Source organism: Carcharodon carcharias (genome assembly GCF_017639515.1).
Source record: "Carcharodon carcharias isolate sCarCar2 chromosome 35 unlocalized genomic scaffold, sCarCar2.pri SUPER_35_unloc_4, whole genome shotgun sequence".
Lineage (NCBI taxonomy): Eukaryota > Metazoa > Chordata > Chondrichthyes > Lamniformes > Lamnidae > Carcharodon > Carcharodon carcharias.
In genome coordinates, this window is record NW_024470720.1 from 1,607,109 (window position 1) to 1,622,180 (window position 15,072).

General features: G+C 45.9%; 1 protein-coding gene across 1 annotated transcript in view; it reads right to left on the reverse strand.

Annotated features, from left to right (window-relative positions):
* Positions 1 to 4,776: 4,776 nt before the first annotated feature.
* The window catches only part of LOC121274236 (synaptonemal complex central element protein 1-like), a 34,946-nt gene continuing 24,650 nt past the window's right edge, over positions 4,777 to 15,072 (reverse strand). Inside the window, exons 8-11 of the mRNA XM_041181433.1 lie at positions 14,245 to 14,311; positions 13,684 to 13,801; positions 10,391 to 10,486; positions 4,777 to 4,900 (exon numbers count right to left, since the gene is read on the reverse strand). Of these exons, the coding sequence (XP_041037367.1) occupies positions 4,777 to 4,900; positions 10,391 to 10,486; positions 13,684 to 13,801; positions 14,245 to 14,311 (405 nt within the window). The remainder of the gene's footprint in view (positions 4,901 to 10,390; positions 10,487 to 13,683; positions 13,802 to 14,244; positions 14,312 to 15,072) is intronic.

A 15,072-nucleotide genomic window follows, 5' to 3' on the forward strand; every position in this document is an offset into this window, starting at 1 on the left:
TTCTTCCACCGTTCCCTGGGGAAAGACTTGCAATCCTCTCTCTGGGAGGAAAAATTTCTCCTTGTCTCCGTCTTAAATGGGCGACCCCTTATTTTTAAACTCCGTCTCCTAGTTCCGGTCTGCCCCACCACGGGGAAACATTCTTTCAGCATCTGAGCTGAGCATCTGTGTCTTACCGAGATTTAACCGCACCAGTGATGTCCCTTCACTTCCGCTGCCCTCCTGCATTTGTAGCAAAGCTCCCCTCCGTCATTCTCTGTTTCTCCTTCTCCTCCTGAAGGCTTAAGATCCAGTTCTGTTGAGCCAATTTCTTGCCAAGAGGCACTCAGAATGGAGCAGATCCGTCTGTGTGCCTCTTTCCCCCACCTCAGGTATCGCTGCTCCTTATTTTGGGGGTCTGGGGGAGGGGGGAGTTGTGGAAAGTTAAGCAAGTTCAAAACAGAATTTTAAAACGATTGAATGATTCAACGAAAATGACATGCTGCCAAAGCACCGTAAAAGAACTAATGCTGCTCATGAGCATGTCTGAGATTGCTTTACTCCCCCACACGAGTAGCCAACTTGCCTTTAATTATGTTTGCTGTTTCTTTTTTAAATCTAGGAATAAAAAGTTGAAATGTCTAATATGATGGCAGTAAACTGTTACCCAAGTTCAACTTGCTGAATTAAAACTCCAAAATGTTGACGTATAATTAAATATTTGCAAATTAATTGAATGAAAATCACCAGTTGTCCATTTGGCCATTGTCCTGTCCCTGAATTTTTTCTAAATTCCACTTTAAACTTCTTTTGCTCCATCCCAGTTGTTTGTGTGATGTTATTCAAAGATTAAGAAGTGCAAAATGCATTCAACGTTTCATTTCAGTTATTTTTTTTTTGGTATTTGCTAAACCCTTTTTCCAGTCATTTGGGACTATGTATATATGGAAGTACCATTATCTTTTAATACTTAGCGCAGGCTAGAAAATTTACACTCACCAAACCCACATGAGCCAGGTGATACTGGAGATGAGTACGTTGTTTTTACCCGCTGTGTTACTTTACGTACAGGACTTAAAATTGACATGCACAGGAGCCGTAGCGTGCCAGACATTAAGTGTCTCATACCGTTTACCTGCTGCGTTACTGTATTTACCCATTGAAGTACTCTCACCCACACAAGCTGCACTCTAATCAGACAGGAGGGAATTACAATTTAATTCTTGTAACTCTGTACTGCTTTCGGTTTGGGAATAGTGTGACGAAAGAGGTGACTGACTGGGGATGGCTGTCTTGCATGTCAGAAATCCCAGAGTATTTGTTTGGGGGTTTGGGGGGGGGTGGGGCGATTGAACACGCAACATTTTTTTAAAAAAATTGCATTGAAATCATTCTCTGCCATTTTTAAGATGCCGCGAGAAAAGTAAAAAAGACTCGGGGCGCTTTACACTTGAACTGAGACTCTCGAGTCAAGAACCGTTCAACTCTCCTGTGTTGGGATTTTGAATCTCAAAGGGCCTGCTGAATCTGCTAAATCCACCGTTTGGCCAAACCTTCATAGGTTCGTAGTTGGGTGCAATGCCATCCACAGTTCAATGGCCTGTCACCACTCACTCACCATAGTCATGTACTGCAGTGCACCTGATGCTCCTGGGACATACTGTAGAGTGTCTCTCTCTGCACAGGACCCCACCAACTCCACTGACTCCATTCTCCTCCCTGGCTACTCGCTCATGCCTGATCGGATCACTTGCCTTCTGGCCAAGGTCCTCCTGCTTGACCTCCAGGGCGGGTGCAGACCTTGTTCCATCGCCAAGGCTGCCCATTTCTGCCTTCACGTCCTCCAACCCACCCACCTGCCCCTACCCTCGCCACCGAGATATGTTGTCACTGACAAACCTGCCTCCACTCCCCTGACCCCTGTGCCAACGACATCGGCCGTACCCTCTGCAATTCCCTCCGTGAACCTCTGCTTCTCTCTCAGAGCCCTATTATCTTGGAGCTCACTTTTCACTCTTAAAAATGGCAGTGGGTACCTCAGAATGGTTTCAGTCGTGTTGCTGCACTCAGTAACCCTGTGTGTAATATTTTAATCCGTGCAATGCTGTTCGCACTCTGGGCAGTGCTAGGTTTTTTTTTTGTTAAAAGGATAAGGCACTTAGCCTTGTAGTGCAGTTTGTGAATTTACTCTAATGCAAAACCCCTCAAAACCTTCACCGTTTGTTCATTTTATAGGCTGGAATGTTGGTCTGTGTTGTTATTCTTTAAACTTCCATTTTTCTAAATGACTTTGCTTGTCTTATATTGCTTGTTAATCCTTTTGGTGATGGATTCCAGTGCTTGATGTAACTGCTGTACAACCCCACCCGCCCACTCTGAGACTGAAACAAATTTTCAGCCATTTTAATAAAATTAAGAGTAAAACGTGTGTTTGTGGTCTTTGGATTTATACATTCTTCCCTTGTGGCTCCCAACGCTGACATACTTTATACCCCCCACACCCCCAGTTGTCTTGCTCCCTTTTCTCCAGGTGCTAAATCCTAGTGGGATTATGGGTATCAACCAGTCTTTAGATGCATTGCAAGCAGCCTTGATGCTGGCCTCGCACACTGCCCACACAATAGGATAGAAAACAGGAGGGGAAATCCTGCTTGATTGGCTCCTCTCTTTCCGAATCCCAATTGACTTTGCATCCCAAATCGTCAGACACCAGGACCTCCTGCTCCTTCTTTTTGGTTTCCCAAAAGGGTAACGGCCACTGTGAAGGGGGGTGATCAGTTCTCACTCGCAGCTGGGAGGGCTGATGACTACTCTGCTGACAGACTGGAGGATCAAACCTGCACCGCGCTTCCTTTGAGGCTCTCGACCGGCGTGTTATATAGCTGTGCAGCACACACACAAACACATACTCGCTCACTTTCTCCCTTACACATACACACACTCACTTTCTCTCTCTCACACACACATACACTCGCACACACACACACTCTCGCACTCACACACTAACTCACATAGACACTCACTTTCTCCCTTACACACATACACACACTTTCTCTCACACACACATACACTTGCACACACACACACTCTCGCACTCTCATACACAAACTCACACACACACACTCACTTTCTCCCTCACAAACGTATACGCACTCACTTTCTCACACACATACACACACTCACTTTCTCTCTCACACACACACACACACATACACTTTTTCCCCACACGTACACACACAGACACACACTCACTTTCTTCCCACACACACAGACACGCACTTTCTCCCACACATATACTCGCACTCTTCACATACACACACACTAACTTTCTCCCTCACACACACACTCACTTTCTCCCTCACACACTCATAAACCACACACACACTTGCATTCGCACTCAAATACACACACTCATTCACGCTCACACAAACACATACAAACCACTCACACATACATGCGCTCACTCCCTCACTCTCACACACTTACCCTCAAACACACCACACATTCTCGCCCTCACACACACACAGACATACACTCACTTTCTCACACACTCTCTCGCTGCGTCACACACACACACACACACTCCCTCACACTCTCTCCCTCACACGCACTCTCCCTCGCACACCACACATACACACCACACGCACTCACTCTCTCACACACACACCACACACTCACTCCAACACACTCCCTCACACACCACACACACTCACGCACACACCACACGTACATGCACACACACTCAAACATACCACACACACTCCCTCAAACACACACCCACACATACTCTCTCCCTCACACACTCTCATTCCCTCACGCATACCACACATATATGCAAACAGACTCTCTCCCTCCAGCACATCGCACACACTGGGCTGAGTACTCCCCCTGTTGGGGGGTTGTGCGGGAGCGAGCGCAAACCCGATCAGTGCCGTTTTACGTAGGCGGGCCAATTAAGACCCGCCTAGCGAGACGCTCAGAACTGCCTCAGGGAGATCAATTTAAGGTTTTAAAATTTAAATAAAGGGAAAAAAAACTTTTTAAAACGTCCCCTCATGTGACAGTGTCACATGAGCTGGAACAGGTCAATTAATTTTTAAAATAAGTTTTATTGAATTTTAAAATACTTCGTGAAACCTCATCCCGCCTGTGGATGGGGTTTCATGAAAAATGCAAAGGCCGCCTGGCCTATTCGCCCGCCCGCCAACCTTAAGGTTGGATGGGGAGCTCACTTAGCTGTTTTAATTAGTTTTTAACAGGCCTTAATAGGCCTTTGACAGTTCAGTGGGCACGTAGCCGACTCGGCTGCGCACCCGCCAAACTGAAAATCGAAATGACGCGCAGTGACATCGGGACCCCAGCCTGACATCACCGTGCGCCATTTTATGTGTTGGCGAGTGGGCCCCGCCCCCGCTCGCCGACTGGAAAATTCTTCCCACTCTCTCTTTCTCACACACGCCCCACACATACTCTCTCCCTCATGCACTCTCTCTCACACACACACACACACAACCAGAACATATGGAGGGAATAGCAGTTTTTATTAGTTTTTCACTGTGACAGTTAATTACTGAACTGCAAACAGAATCGATGCTTATCAAAGCCAGCCACTCCTTTTCTGGGTGTTGCTTTATTTTGTTCCATGTTAACAAGCCTTTACTCAGCAATTCTTGAACTGCTGTTAAAGAATATGTGTTTTCAATTGGACTCTAATATAATGCTCCAAGGGAAAGCCATTCACACGATTTTCTCATTGCGGGAAGAAACCCCAGTGCCTGCTGCTCTACCTGGCCATGTTCAAACGTGCACACGCACCTGTTTTGAGCAACCTTCCTGGCACACTCCGTCCTCACTTTCGTCCATGTCATTGTCCCTGCGTTGGACGACGATATTCCTCCTGGATTCCCATTCCTTCTGAAACCTATCCCAAGAAGAGAGGATTAAACAGTGAGAATCAATAGTAAAAGGAGCTCTCATCAAGCCAGCCACTCACTTGGCCAGCTCATTCTGTTATTTGTCCAGCAAAGCCTATGGAGGCTGACACTCTGCAATTTTAAAACTATAGGTAGTTTAAAAAGAAACAGTAAGATTTGGGTTAGCTGTTGTCTGTCAGGGATATACTATCCCTGGGGAACCCACCATCTGTGAACAAACGCCCAGCATTATTTATTTTAATGTCCATGGGATGCGGGCATCGCTGACAAGTTCAGCAGTTATTGCCCAACGCTAACTGCCCCTTGAGAAGGTGGTGGTGAGCTGCCTTCTTGAGCTGCTGAATGCTGTGTGGTGTAGGTACACCCACAGTGCTGTTAGGGAGGGAGTTCCAGGATTTTGACCCAGCAACAGCGAAAGAACGGCCGATATATTTCCAAGTAAGGGGATGGTGAGTGACTTGTGTGCGCTGCTGTGATTGTGCATCGGTGGTGGAGGGGGTGAATGTTTGTGGATGGGGTGCCGATCAAGCGGGGCTGCTTTGTCCTGGATGGTGTCGAACTTCTTGAGTGTTGTGGGGGCTGCACTCATCCAGGCAAGTGGAGAGTATTCCATCACACTCCTGACTTGTGCCTTGTAGATGGTGGACAGGCTTTGGGGAGTCAGGAGGTGAGTTACTCTCCGCAGGATTCCCAGCCTCTGACCTGCTCTTGTAGCCACAGTATTTATATGGCTGGGTCCAGTTCAGTTTCTGGTCAATGGTAACCCCCAGGATGTTGATAGTGGGGGATTCAGCAATGGTAATGCCATTGAATGTCATGGGGAGATGGTTAGATTCTCTGTTTTGGAGATGGTCATTTGTGTGGCATGAATGGAACTTGCCACTTTTCAACCCAAGCCTGAATGTCCAGATCTTATTGCATATAGACAAGGACTGCCTTAGCACCTGAGGAGTTGCGAGTGTTACTGAACATTGTGCAAGCATCAGTGAACATCCCCACTTCTGACCTTATGCTGGAGGGAAAATAATTTATGAAGCAGCTAACTAGGGCTCCTAGATGCCACACTCGGTCAAATGCTGCCTTTATGTGAAGGGCAGTCACTCTCACCTCAGCTCTAGAATTCAGCTCTTTTTTCCATGCTTGGACCAAGGCTGTAATGAAATCTGGAGCCCAGTGGCCCTGGCAGAAACCAGACTGGACATTAATGAGCAGGTTATCGATGATTAAATGCCACTTCATAGCACTGTTGACATCCCCTTCCATCACTTTGCTGATGTAGGTACTTGTCCCAGAGGAATTTTCCAGTTACGTGGGAGATTGGAGACAAGTGGGTTAGACGGTGATCAGGACAGGCTGATCGCTTCCTATGCTTTTTACATCTGTCATTATAACTCCTCTGATCTGATAGTCTCCAGCTCTCGGGTGCAGTTCCTGTGTTTCTCAGTATTAAATTGTTCCTCTCTCATTGAGAATTCCAGGGTATAACCCGTGTGCCAGTGGCTCACGCGTTGAAACAGCCCCTGTCTGTGTTAGCTGAAAACCGCAGCAACTAGTCATTCTACACAGTAATCTCGGCCACTGGAGGAGAACGTGCGAATTAGAATTAGGAGCAGGAGTAGGTCACTTGGCCCCCCTCCCCCCACCCCCAACACCCCCCCCCCCCCACCCCCCACCCCGAGTCTGCTCCACCACTCAATAAGATCTTGGCTGATTTGATTTTAAACTCAAATTAACATACCCGCCTACACCTGATAACCTTTCACCCCCTTGCTTATCAAGAATCTATCCACCTCTACCTTAAAAATATTCAAAGGCTCGGCCTCAACCATCTTTTGAGGAACAGAATTCCAAAGTCTCTCAACTCTCTGGTTGAAACAGGCGACCCCTTATTTTTAAACCTTAGCTCCTGGTTCTAGATTCTCCCACAAGAGGAAACATCCTTTCCACACCCAGCCTGTCAACACCCCTCAGAATCTTATATGTTTCAATCAAGTTGCCTCTTACTCTTCTAACCTCCAGCTGATACAAGCCTAACCTGTCCAACATTTCCTCATAAGACAACCCTTCCATTCCAGGTATTAGTCTAATAAACCTTCTCTGAACTGCTTCCAACACACTTACATCCTTCTTTAAATAAGGAGACCAGTACTGTATACAGTACTCCAGATGTGGTCTCCCCAGTGCCCTATACAACTGAAGCATAACCTCCCTGCTTCTTGTATTTAATTCCCCTCGCAATAAATGAGAATATTCTATTAGCTTTCCTAATTATCTAATTTCCTAATTTGTGCACTAGAACACCCAGATCCCTCTGCATCTCAGAGCTCTGCAATCTCTTACCATTTTAATAATATGCCTCTCTTTTTTATTCATCCTGCCAATATGGGCAATGTCACACTTGCTCACATTATACTCCACTTGCCACATCTTTGCGCACTCACCTAACCTATCTATATCCTTTTGCAGCTTCCTTAAGTCCTCTTCACAACTCACTTTCCTACCTATCTTCGTGTGATCAGAAAATTTAGCAACCACACCAACGGTCCCTTCATCCAAATCATTTATATAAATTGAAAAGAGTTGAGGTCCCAGCACTGATCCCTGTGACACACCACTCGTCACATCCTGCCAACTAGAAAATGGTCCATTTATGCCTACTCTGCTTCCTGTTAGCCAGCCAATCTTCTATCCATGCTAATTTGTTATCCCCTACATGAGCTTTTATTTTCTGAAATAATCTTTGATGAGGCACTTGATCAAATGCCTTCTGGAAATCTAAGTACAGTACATCCACCTGGTTCCCCTTTATTCACAGTGCATGTTATTTCCTCAAAGAACTCCAAAAAATTGGTTAAGCATGATTTCCCTTTCACAAAGCCATGTTGACTCTGCCTGATTACCCTGAATTTATCTAAGTGCCCTGTTATTACATCTTTAATAAAAGCTTCTAACATTTTCTCTGTGACAAATGTTAGGCTAACTGGCCTATAGTTTCCTGTTTTCTGTCTCCCTCCTCTTTTGAATAAAGGAGTTACATTTGCTTTTTCTAATCTAATGGAACCTCCCTTGAAGCTAATGAATCCTGGAAAATTCAAACCAACGCATCAACTATCTCACTAGCCATTTCTTTTAAGACCCTCGGATGGAATCCATCATGACTCAGGGACTTGTCAGCCTGCAGTTCCAACAATATGCTAAATACCGTTTCCCTGGTGTTTGTAATTTTCTTGAGTTCTTCCCTCCCTTCCATTTCCTGACTTACAGTTATTTCTGGGATGTTACTCGTATCCTCGATATTAAAGACCAATGCAAAATACCGGTTCAATTCATCCGTCTCCTTATTTTCCCTTATTAATTCCCCAGACTCAGTTCCTATGAGACTAATGCTCACTTTGTTAAATCTTTTCCTTTTTAAATATCTATAGAAACTCTTACCATATGTCTTTATGTTTCTAGCTAGCCTTCTCTCATATTCTAATTTTTACCTCCTTATTAATCTTTCAGTCATTATTTGCTGCTTTTAATATTCTATCCAATCTTCTGATCAATCTTTTTATATTCTATCCAATCTTTGCACAATGATATTTTTTTCCTTTAAGTTTGATACTATCTTCAATTTTTTTACTTAACCACGGATGGTGGATTCTCCCCTTGAAATTTTTCTTTCTCATTCGGAAGAATCTATTTTGTGTATTCTGAAATATCCCCTTAAATGTCTGCCACTGCATCTCTATTGACCTATCCCATAAGCTAATTTGCCAGTTCACTTTCCCTGGCTCTCCTTTCATGCCCTCATAATTGCTCTTATTTAAAACTGAAATATTGTCTTAGACCCACTCTTCTCTCCCTCAAACTGAATGTAAAATTCAATCATATTATGGTTGCTGCTACCTAGAATGCCTTCACCATGGGGTAGTTAATTAATCCTATCTTGTTGCACAATACCACGTCTGGTATAGCCTGCCACCTGGTTGGCTCCAAAACGTGCTGATCTAAGAAATTATCCCAAAAACATTCTACGAATTTGTCATCTATGCAACCTTTGTCCATCTGACTGTACCATCTATATGTAGATTAAAACCCCCCATGATAATCGTCATACCTTTTTGACAAGCTCCCACTATTTCTTCTTTGATACCCTGTCCTACCGAGTGATTACTGTTAGGGAGCCTGTACACCACTCCCACAAACGACTTCTTGCCTTTATCATTCCTCATCTCCTCCCAAACTGCTCCTATATCCTGGCTTCCTGAACTTAGGTCGTCCTTCTCTATTGTGTTAATGTTGTATTTAATTAACAGATCCCTCCCTCCACCTTTTCCTAACTTCCTATCCTTCCTAAAGTCACATACCCTTCACTATTCAGGTCCCAGTCTATGCCATCTTGCAGCCATGTCTCTATAATGGCTATTAGATCATACTTATTTATCTCTATTTGCACTATCAGTTCATCGGTTTTGTTGCACATGCCACATGCCTTCAGATACAGAGCCTCACGTTTTGACCTTTTATTATTTTTGTAAAGTCTAGCCATATCTGTTGGTTTACGCTTAAACTTGTACTCTCTGTCCCTTCCTGTCATGGACTGTTTATCATTTCCCATATTAATACCTTCCTCTCTTACCTTGTCTCTACTCTTTGATAAATCACTTCTTCCCACATTTGATCCCTTGCCCCCACTATTTAGTTTAAAGCCCTTTTCTACTTCCCTAGTTATGCGATTCACAAGAACACTCATCCTAGCATGGTTTAGGTGTAGACAATCCCAACAGCACAGCCCCAACTTTCCCTAACATTGGTGCCAGTGCCCCACAAACAGGAACCCACTTCTCCCACGTCTTTGAGCCACACATTCATCTCTCTAACTTACATTGATGCAGTGCCTTTCACCCCCAAAAACTGACCTTTACGACCAATTAATGACTGTTGAAGTGTGCTTGCTAGTTTTGTAGGCAAACCCTGCAGCCGGTTTGCACGGAACAATGTTCCTCAGAACACAGGGATAACCAGGAGGCTAATCGGCCTGCTCTACCATTCAACTAGTTTGTGGCTGATCCGTATCTTACCCCCACCTGCACTTTCCCAGCAATAATCTAACAGAAAAAGAGATGAATAAACAATGTGATGAACTGACAAATTCCTAGTCTAGTCAAGGGATGGGGCGAGGGCCTACGGTGCAGGGACACCAGGGGAAGGGACCGTGGTGCAGGGACACCAGGGGAAGGGCCCACGGTGCAGGGACACCAGGCGAAGGGCCGAGGGCCCACGGTGCAGGGACACCAGAGGAAAGGCTGATGTCCCATGGTGCAGGAATTTGCCTTTTCTCTTGGTCATTTGGAGAGGACGGTCAGTCAGTGGTACCTCTGCAGACACAGTTCTGGACCGTCTTCCTTCAGACCCTGCAAAGGAACCTGCATGTTTATAACCTCCCGAAATGTTGTGTATTCAGATTCGAGTGCTACTGTTTTTTATCTCACCTGCTTAACTTTGGGTTCTGCTGAAGATCTAAGTGACACTCTGATGCCTCTCTGAGCATTTCTTTTGCTGCCTTGTTCTCATCCTCAAACAGTTGGCTGCAAATCAAGACGGAAAGCCCCTATTGAGTATTGAAACATGATTCATATTGCTTTTTAAAAAATTATTCTTTCAGACATTCCTCAAAATCTGAGCATTTAAAAAAAAATCTCAATAGCCAGAGGAAGACCCCATGCTGCAGATACAGCAAGGGAAGGGCCCACACTGCAGATACACCAGGGGAAGGGCCCACGGTGTATTGAGGAGGCAGGGAGGCTGCAGAAGGATTTCGACAGGTTAGGAGAATGGGCAAAGAAGTGGCAGATGGAATACAACGTGGGGAAGTGTGAGGTCATGTACTTTTGGTAAGAAGAATAGAGGCATAGACTATTTTCGAAATGGGGAGAGAATTCAGAAGTCTGGAGTGCAAAGGGACTTGGGAGTCCTAGTCCAGGATTCTCTTAAGGTTAACTTGCAGGTTGAGTCGGTAGTTAGGAAGGCAAATGCAATGTTGGCATTTATTTCGAAAGGACTAGAATATAAAAGCAGGGATGTGCTGCTGAGGCTTTATAAGGCTCTGGTCAGACCACATTTAGAATATTGTGAGCAATTTTGGGCCCCGTATCTCAGGAAGGATGTGCTGGCCCTGGAGAAGATCCAGAGGAGGTTCACGAGAACGATTTCAGGAATGAAAGGCTTAACATATGAGGGCTCTGGGTCTATACTCAATGGAGTTTAGAAGGATGAGGGGGGATCTGATTGAAACTTACAGGATACTGAAAGGCCTGGATAGAGTGGACGTGGGGAAGATGTTTCCATTAGTAGGAGAGACTAGGACCCGAGGGCACAGCCTCAGAGTAAAGGGAAGACCTTTTAGAACAGAGATGAGGAGAAACTTCTTTAGCCAGAGAGTGGTGAATCTGTGGAATTCATTGCCACAGAAGGCTGTGGAGGCCGGGTCATTGAGTGTATTTAAGACCGAGATAGATAGGTTCTTGATTGGTGAGGGGATCAAAGGTTACGGGGAGAAGGCGGGAGAATGGGGTTGAGAAACTTATCAGCCGTGATTGAATGGTGGAGCAGACTCGATGGGCCGAATGGCCTAATTTCTGCTCCGATGTCTTATGGTCTTATGATGCAGGGATACCAGGTGAAGGGCCCACGGTGCAGGGACACCAGGGGAAGGGCCCACGGTGCAGGGACACCAGGGGAAGGGCCCACGGTGCAGGGACACCAGGGGAAGGGCCCACGGTGCAGGGACACCAGGGGAAGGGCCGAGGGCCCACGGTGCAGGGACACCAGGGGAAGGGCCGAGGGCCCACGGTGCAGGGACACCAGGGGAAGGGCCGAAGGCCCATGGTGCAGGGATACCAGGGGAAAGGCTGATGTCCCATGGTGCAGGAACTTGCCCTTTCTCTTGGTCATTTGGAGAGCACAGTCAGTCAGTGGTACCTCTGCAGACACAGTTCTGGACCGTCTTCCTTCAGACCCTGCAAAGAAACCTGCATGTTTATATCCTCCCGAAATGTTGTGTATGTGTGTCGTTTTTCTCTTGCCAATTGTCCAGGCTGAATTGTGATTCCAGAATTTCTCTTGTTCCAACCTCCTTTGGGCTGCTCCCAGGAGCTGCTAAAAACCTGGAGCTTTCTAATAAGATTGAAGTGACCAAGACAGTCATCCCAATCCCCAAGCTGAGTATGTCTTGCTTTATCGGTATTTCGGTAAGAGAGATGCCAAGCCCAGCACACTGGACAAACAGGTCAGAGGATCTCCTGGTGCCTGTTCCTGAGCCTGGTAAATTCCACAGGGTGTGGATGCAGCTTACACAAGATCACTCAGTTTCTCTGACTTTTTTATTCTTTCATGGGATGTGGGTGTCACTGCCTAGACCAGCATTTTGTTGTCCATCCCTATTTACCCCTTGAGAAGGTGGTGATGAGCTGTCTTCTTGAGCCGCTGCAGTCCATATGCTGTAGGTACACCCACCATGCTGTTAGGGAGGGAGTTCCAGGATTGTGTCCGTGTGGTGTAGGTACACCCACCGTGCTGTTAGGGAGGGAGTTCCAGGATTGTGTCCATGTGGTGTAGGTACACCCACCGCGCTGTTAGGGAGGGAGTTCCAGGATTTGGACCCAGCGACAGTGAAGGAACGGCCGATATATTTCCAAGTCAGGGGCTCGGAGGGGAACTTGCAGGTGGTGGGTGTTCCCCATGTGTCTGCTGCCCTTGTCCTTCTAGATGGTAGAGGTCGTGGGTTTGGGCGGCGCTGTCGAAGGAGCCTTGGCGAGTTGCTGCAGTGCATCTTGTCGATGGTACACACACTGTGCTGCCCCTGTGCGTCGGTGGTGGAGGGAGTGAATGTTTGTGGATGGGGTGCCGATCAAATGTGGCTGCTTTGTCCTCGATGGAATTGAGCTTCTTGAGTTGTGGGAGCTACACTCATCCAGGCAAATGAAGAGTTTTCTATCACACTCCTGACTTGTGCCTTGTAGATGGTGGGCAGGCTTTGGGGGGGTCAGGAGGTGAGTTATTCAGAGGGACAGGCAGGATGGACCTTCTGGTGTCTACTGGTTTGCTAGAAGTTTTCCATGGCAAGTGGTATCTGCAGAATACTGAATCATTGAATCATAGCACATACCCAACTCCCATTGCTCCACCCTGAGCCCCTAAGCTCTGGAATTCCCTCCCCAAACTCTCTGCCTCTCTCTTCTCCTTCAAACCTAACTCTCTGACCGAGCTTTTGGTCATGTGCTGCTAATGTCTCCCACTATGACTTGGTGTCTGATTGACCCTACTGTGAGGCACCTTGGAATGTTTTATAATTTAAAGGTACTATATAAATGGGAGTTGTTTTGTAGTGTTGAGCCAGGTTACTGACAGATTTTCAGATTTAGGTTGGGCAGGTTGCCAGTATTCATCCCCCTCAATCTGAGATGCTGAAGGCTGCTCTTACCCAACACCATCCTGCCAACCTGTATGAAAGAGTTCCTTTCCCACTGATTACAAATATTGATTTTGCAAACTGGCACTTCTCCTCAAACCAAGAGAACTGGTATTGAGACAAATTATAAACACCCTTACTGCTAATCGGCCTGAGGAACCGGATTCGGGACTGGTTCTAGCCTGAATGGCTCAGCTGAAGCTCTAGGGGTGGGTGCTCCAGATGTCCTCCCAATTTGGCCACCTTAATGCTTCATGTGCCACCTGACCCAGTCTGATGTTTGCATGTTGACCAGCTTGGCATTACTCTACATACTGGGTGAGTTTAGCCTCTTTGCTGTGCAGGAAGATAACTTCGTCGGAGGCAGCTCCTTGCTGCTGGAGAGAATCCAGTTCCTTATCCAGGGTGCTCAATTTCTCTGTCATTACGTGCTCTGTTACAAAGAAACACACACACAAAGATAAAGGAGAGAGCTGCAAGCATGTAGTACCTTAGCTCTCACACCTCTCCTGCCCTTCACATACTATCAGTTACTATTAATCCCAGTTACTGTGGTCATGTAGTGTGTGCACAGTAAGATGCCATGAATAGGAGGCCATTTGGCCTCTCAAGTCTATTCTGCCACTCATTGAAATCATGGCTGCTCTTTCAACATGTCATTGGACTCTCCACACAGGATGGCTGTGGGAGGAGGCCCAGACAGGTAAAGGGCAACAAGCTCAGGCCTCTGGAAGCATACAGATAGTTGCTGCCGTCGAGAAGTAGGGCTGATCATGCAACCCGGGGAGTTGAGAGGGAGGGGTGGGGAGGAAGGGTTACATTTATAAATCACAAGCAGCTTTATTTAATTCTAATTGGGATTGGGAAAGCAGTTACCTTCAGTCAGAAGCTGCTGCTTAGAATTTTCAATGTTACGCATTTCGAGTTCAAGTCTGGCTGGAGTCTGGTGGAACAGAACAGGCAAAAATTACACTGACTGTGGAGTAAAGGCAAGCATCAGCAGAGCAATCCTGTTTCAGGGAGAGGATTATGAGCTTTTGTGTTTCCTTAATTTGCACTGGGTATATTCTTCATCTTCTTGGAGTGTGTTTCTCTATATATATATATTAAAGTTCTTTCCCATGTGAATGGGATAATGAGCAGGGCACTAACAGTTAGCCTTTAACCATGGGCTGCCAATCCTGTCCTCCTGTCCTGTTCACAAGGTAATTAATGAAATATCCTGTCAGACTGTACCAGACAGGTTAAGACCAACAGTTGAAATTATTTCCAAGATATAAAATTATATTGATGCAGAATAATACACCTGAGAAACTAGTAGCACAATAGTCAGCTACTCCATGCATGATGAACACAAAATAAATAGTTTTCAGGAGCTTTGGGACACTTTCATGACCGCTCAACTCCTAAAAAGTTTGGAGTGTTTATCAGGCCCTCTTCTTTGTTTAGAAGTCTAAAAGACACTATACAGTGATTGATCTTATCTTCTCCTCTATGTTTTTCAACCTCGCTGGTGTCCTGTGCTATTTAGGCATTAGCTCTCCATCTGGCTTTCTCACATGTTATTATGACATTTTAAACAATTACAGATGAGTTCAGTTGTAGTGGTGTGAACACACCACTCCCCTAGTGATAGAACTCTCTGTAGCTCTCCCAGCCTACCCAGGACAGTCATGCATCAACTGTAAGGAAGGAAATGGGTGA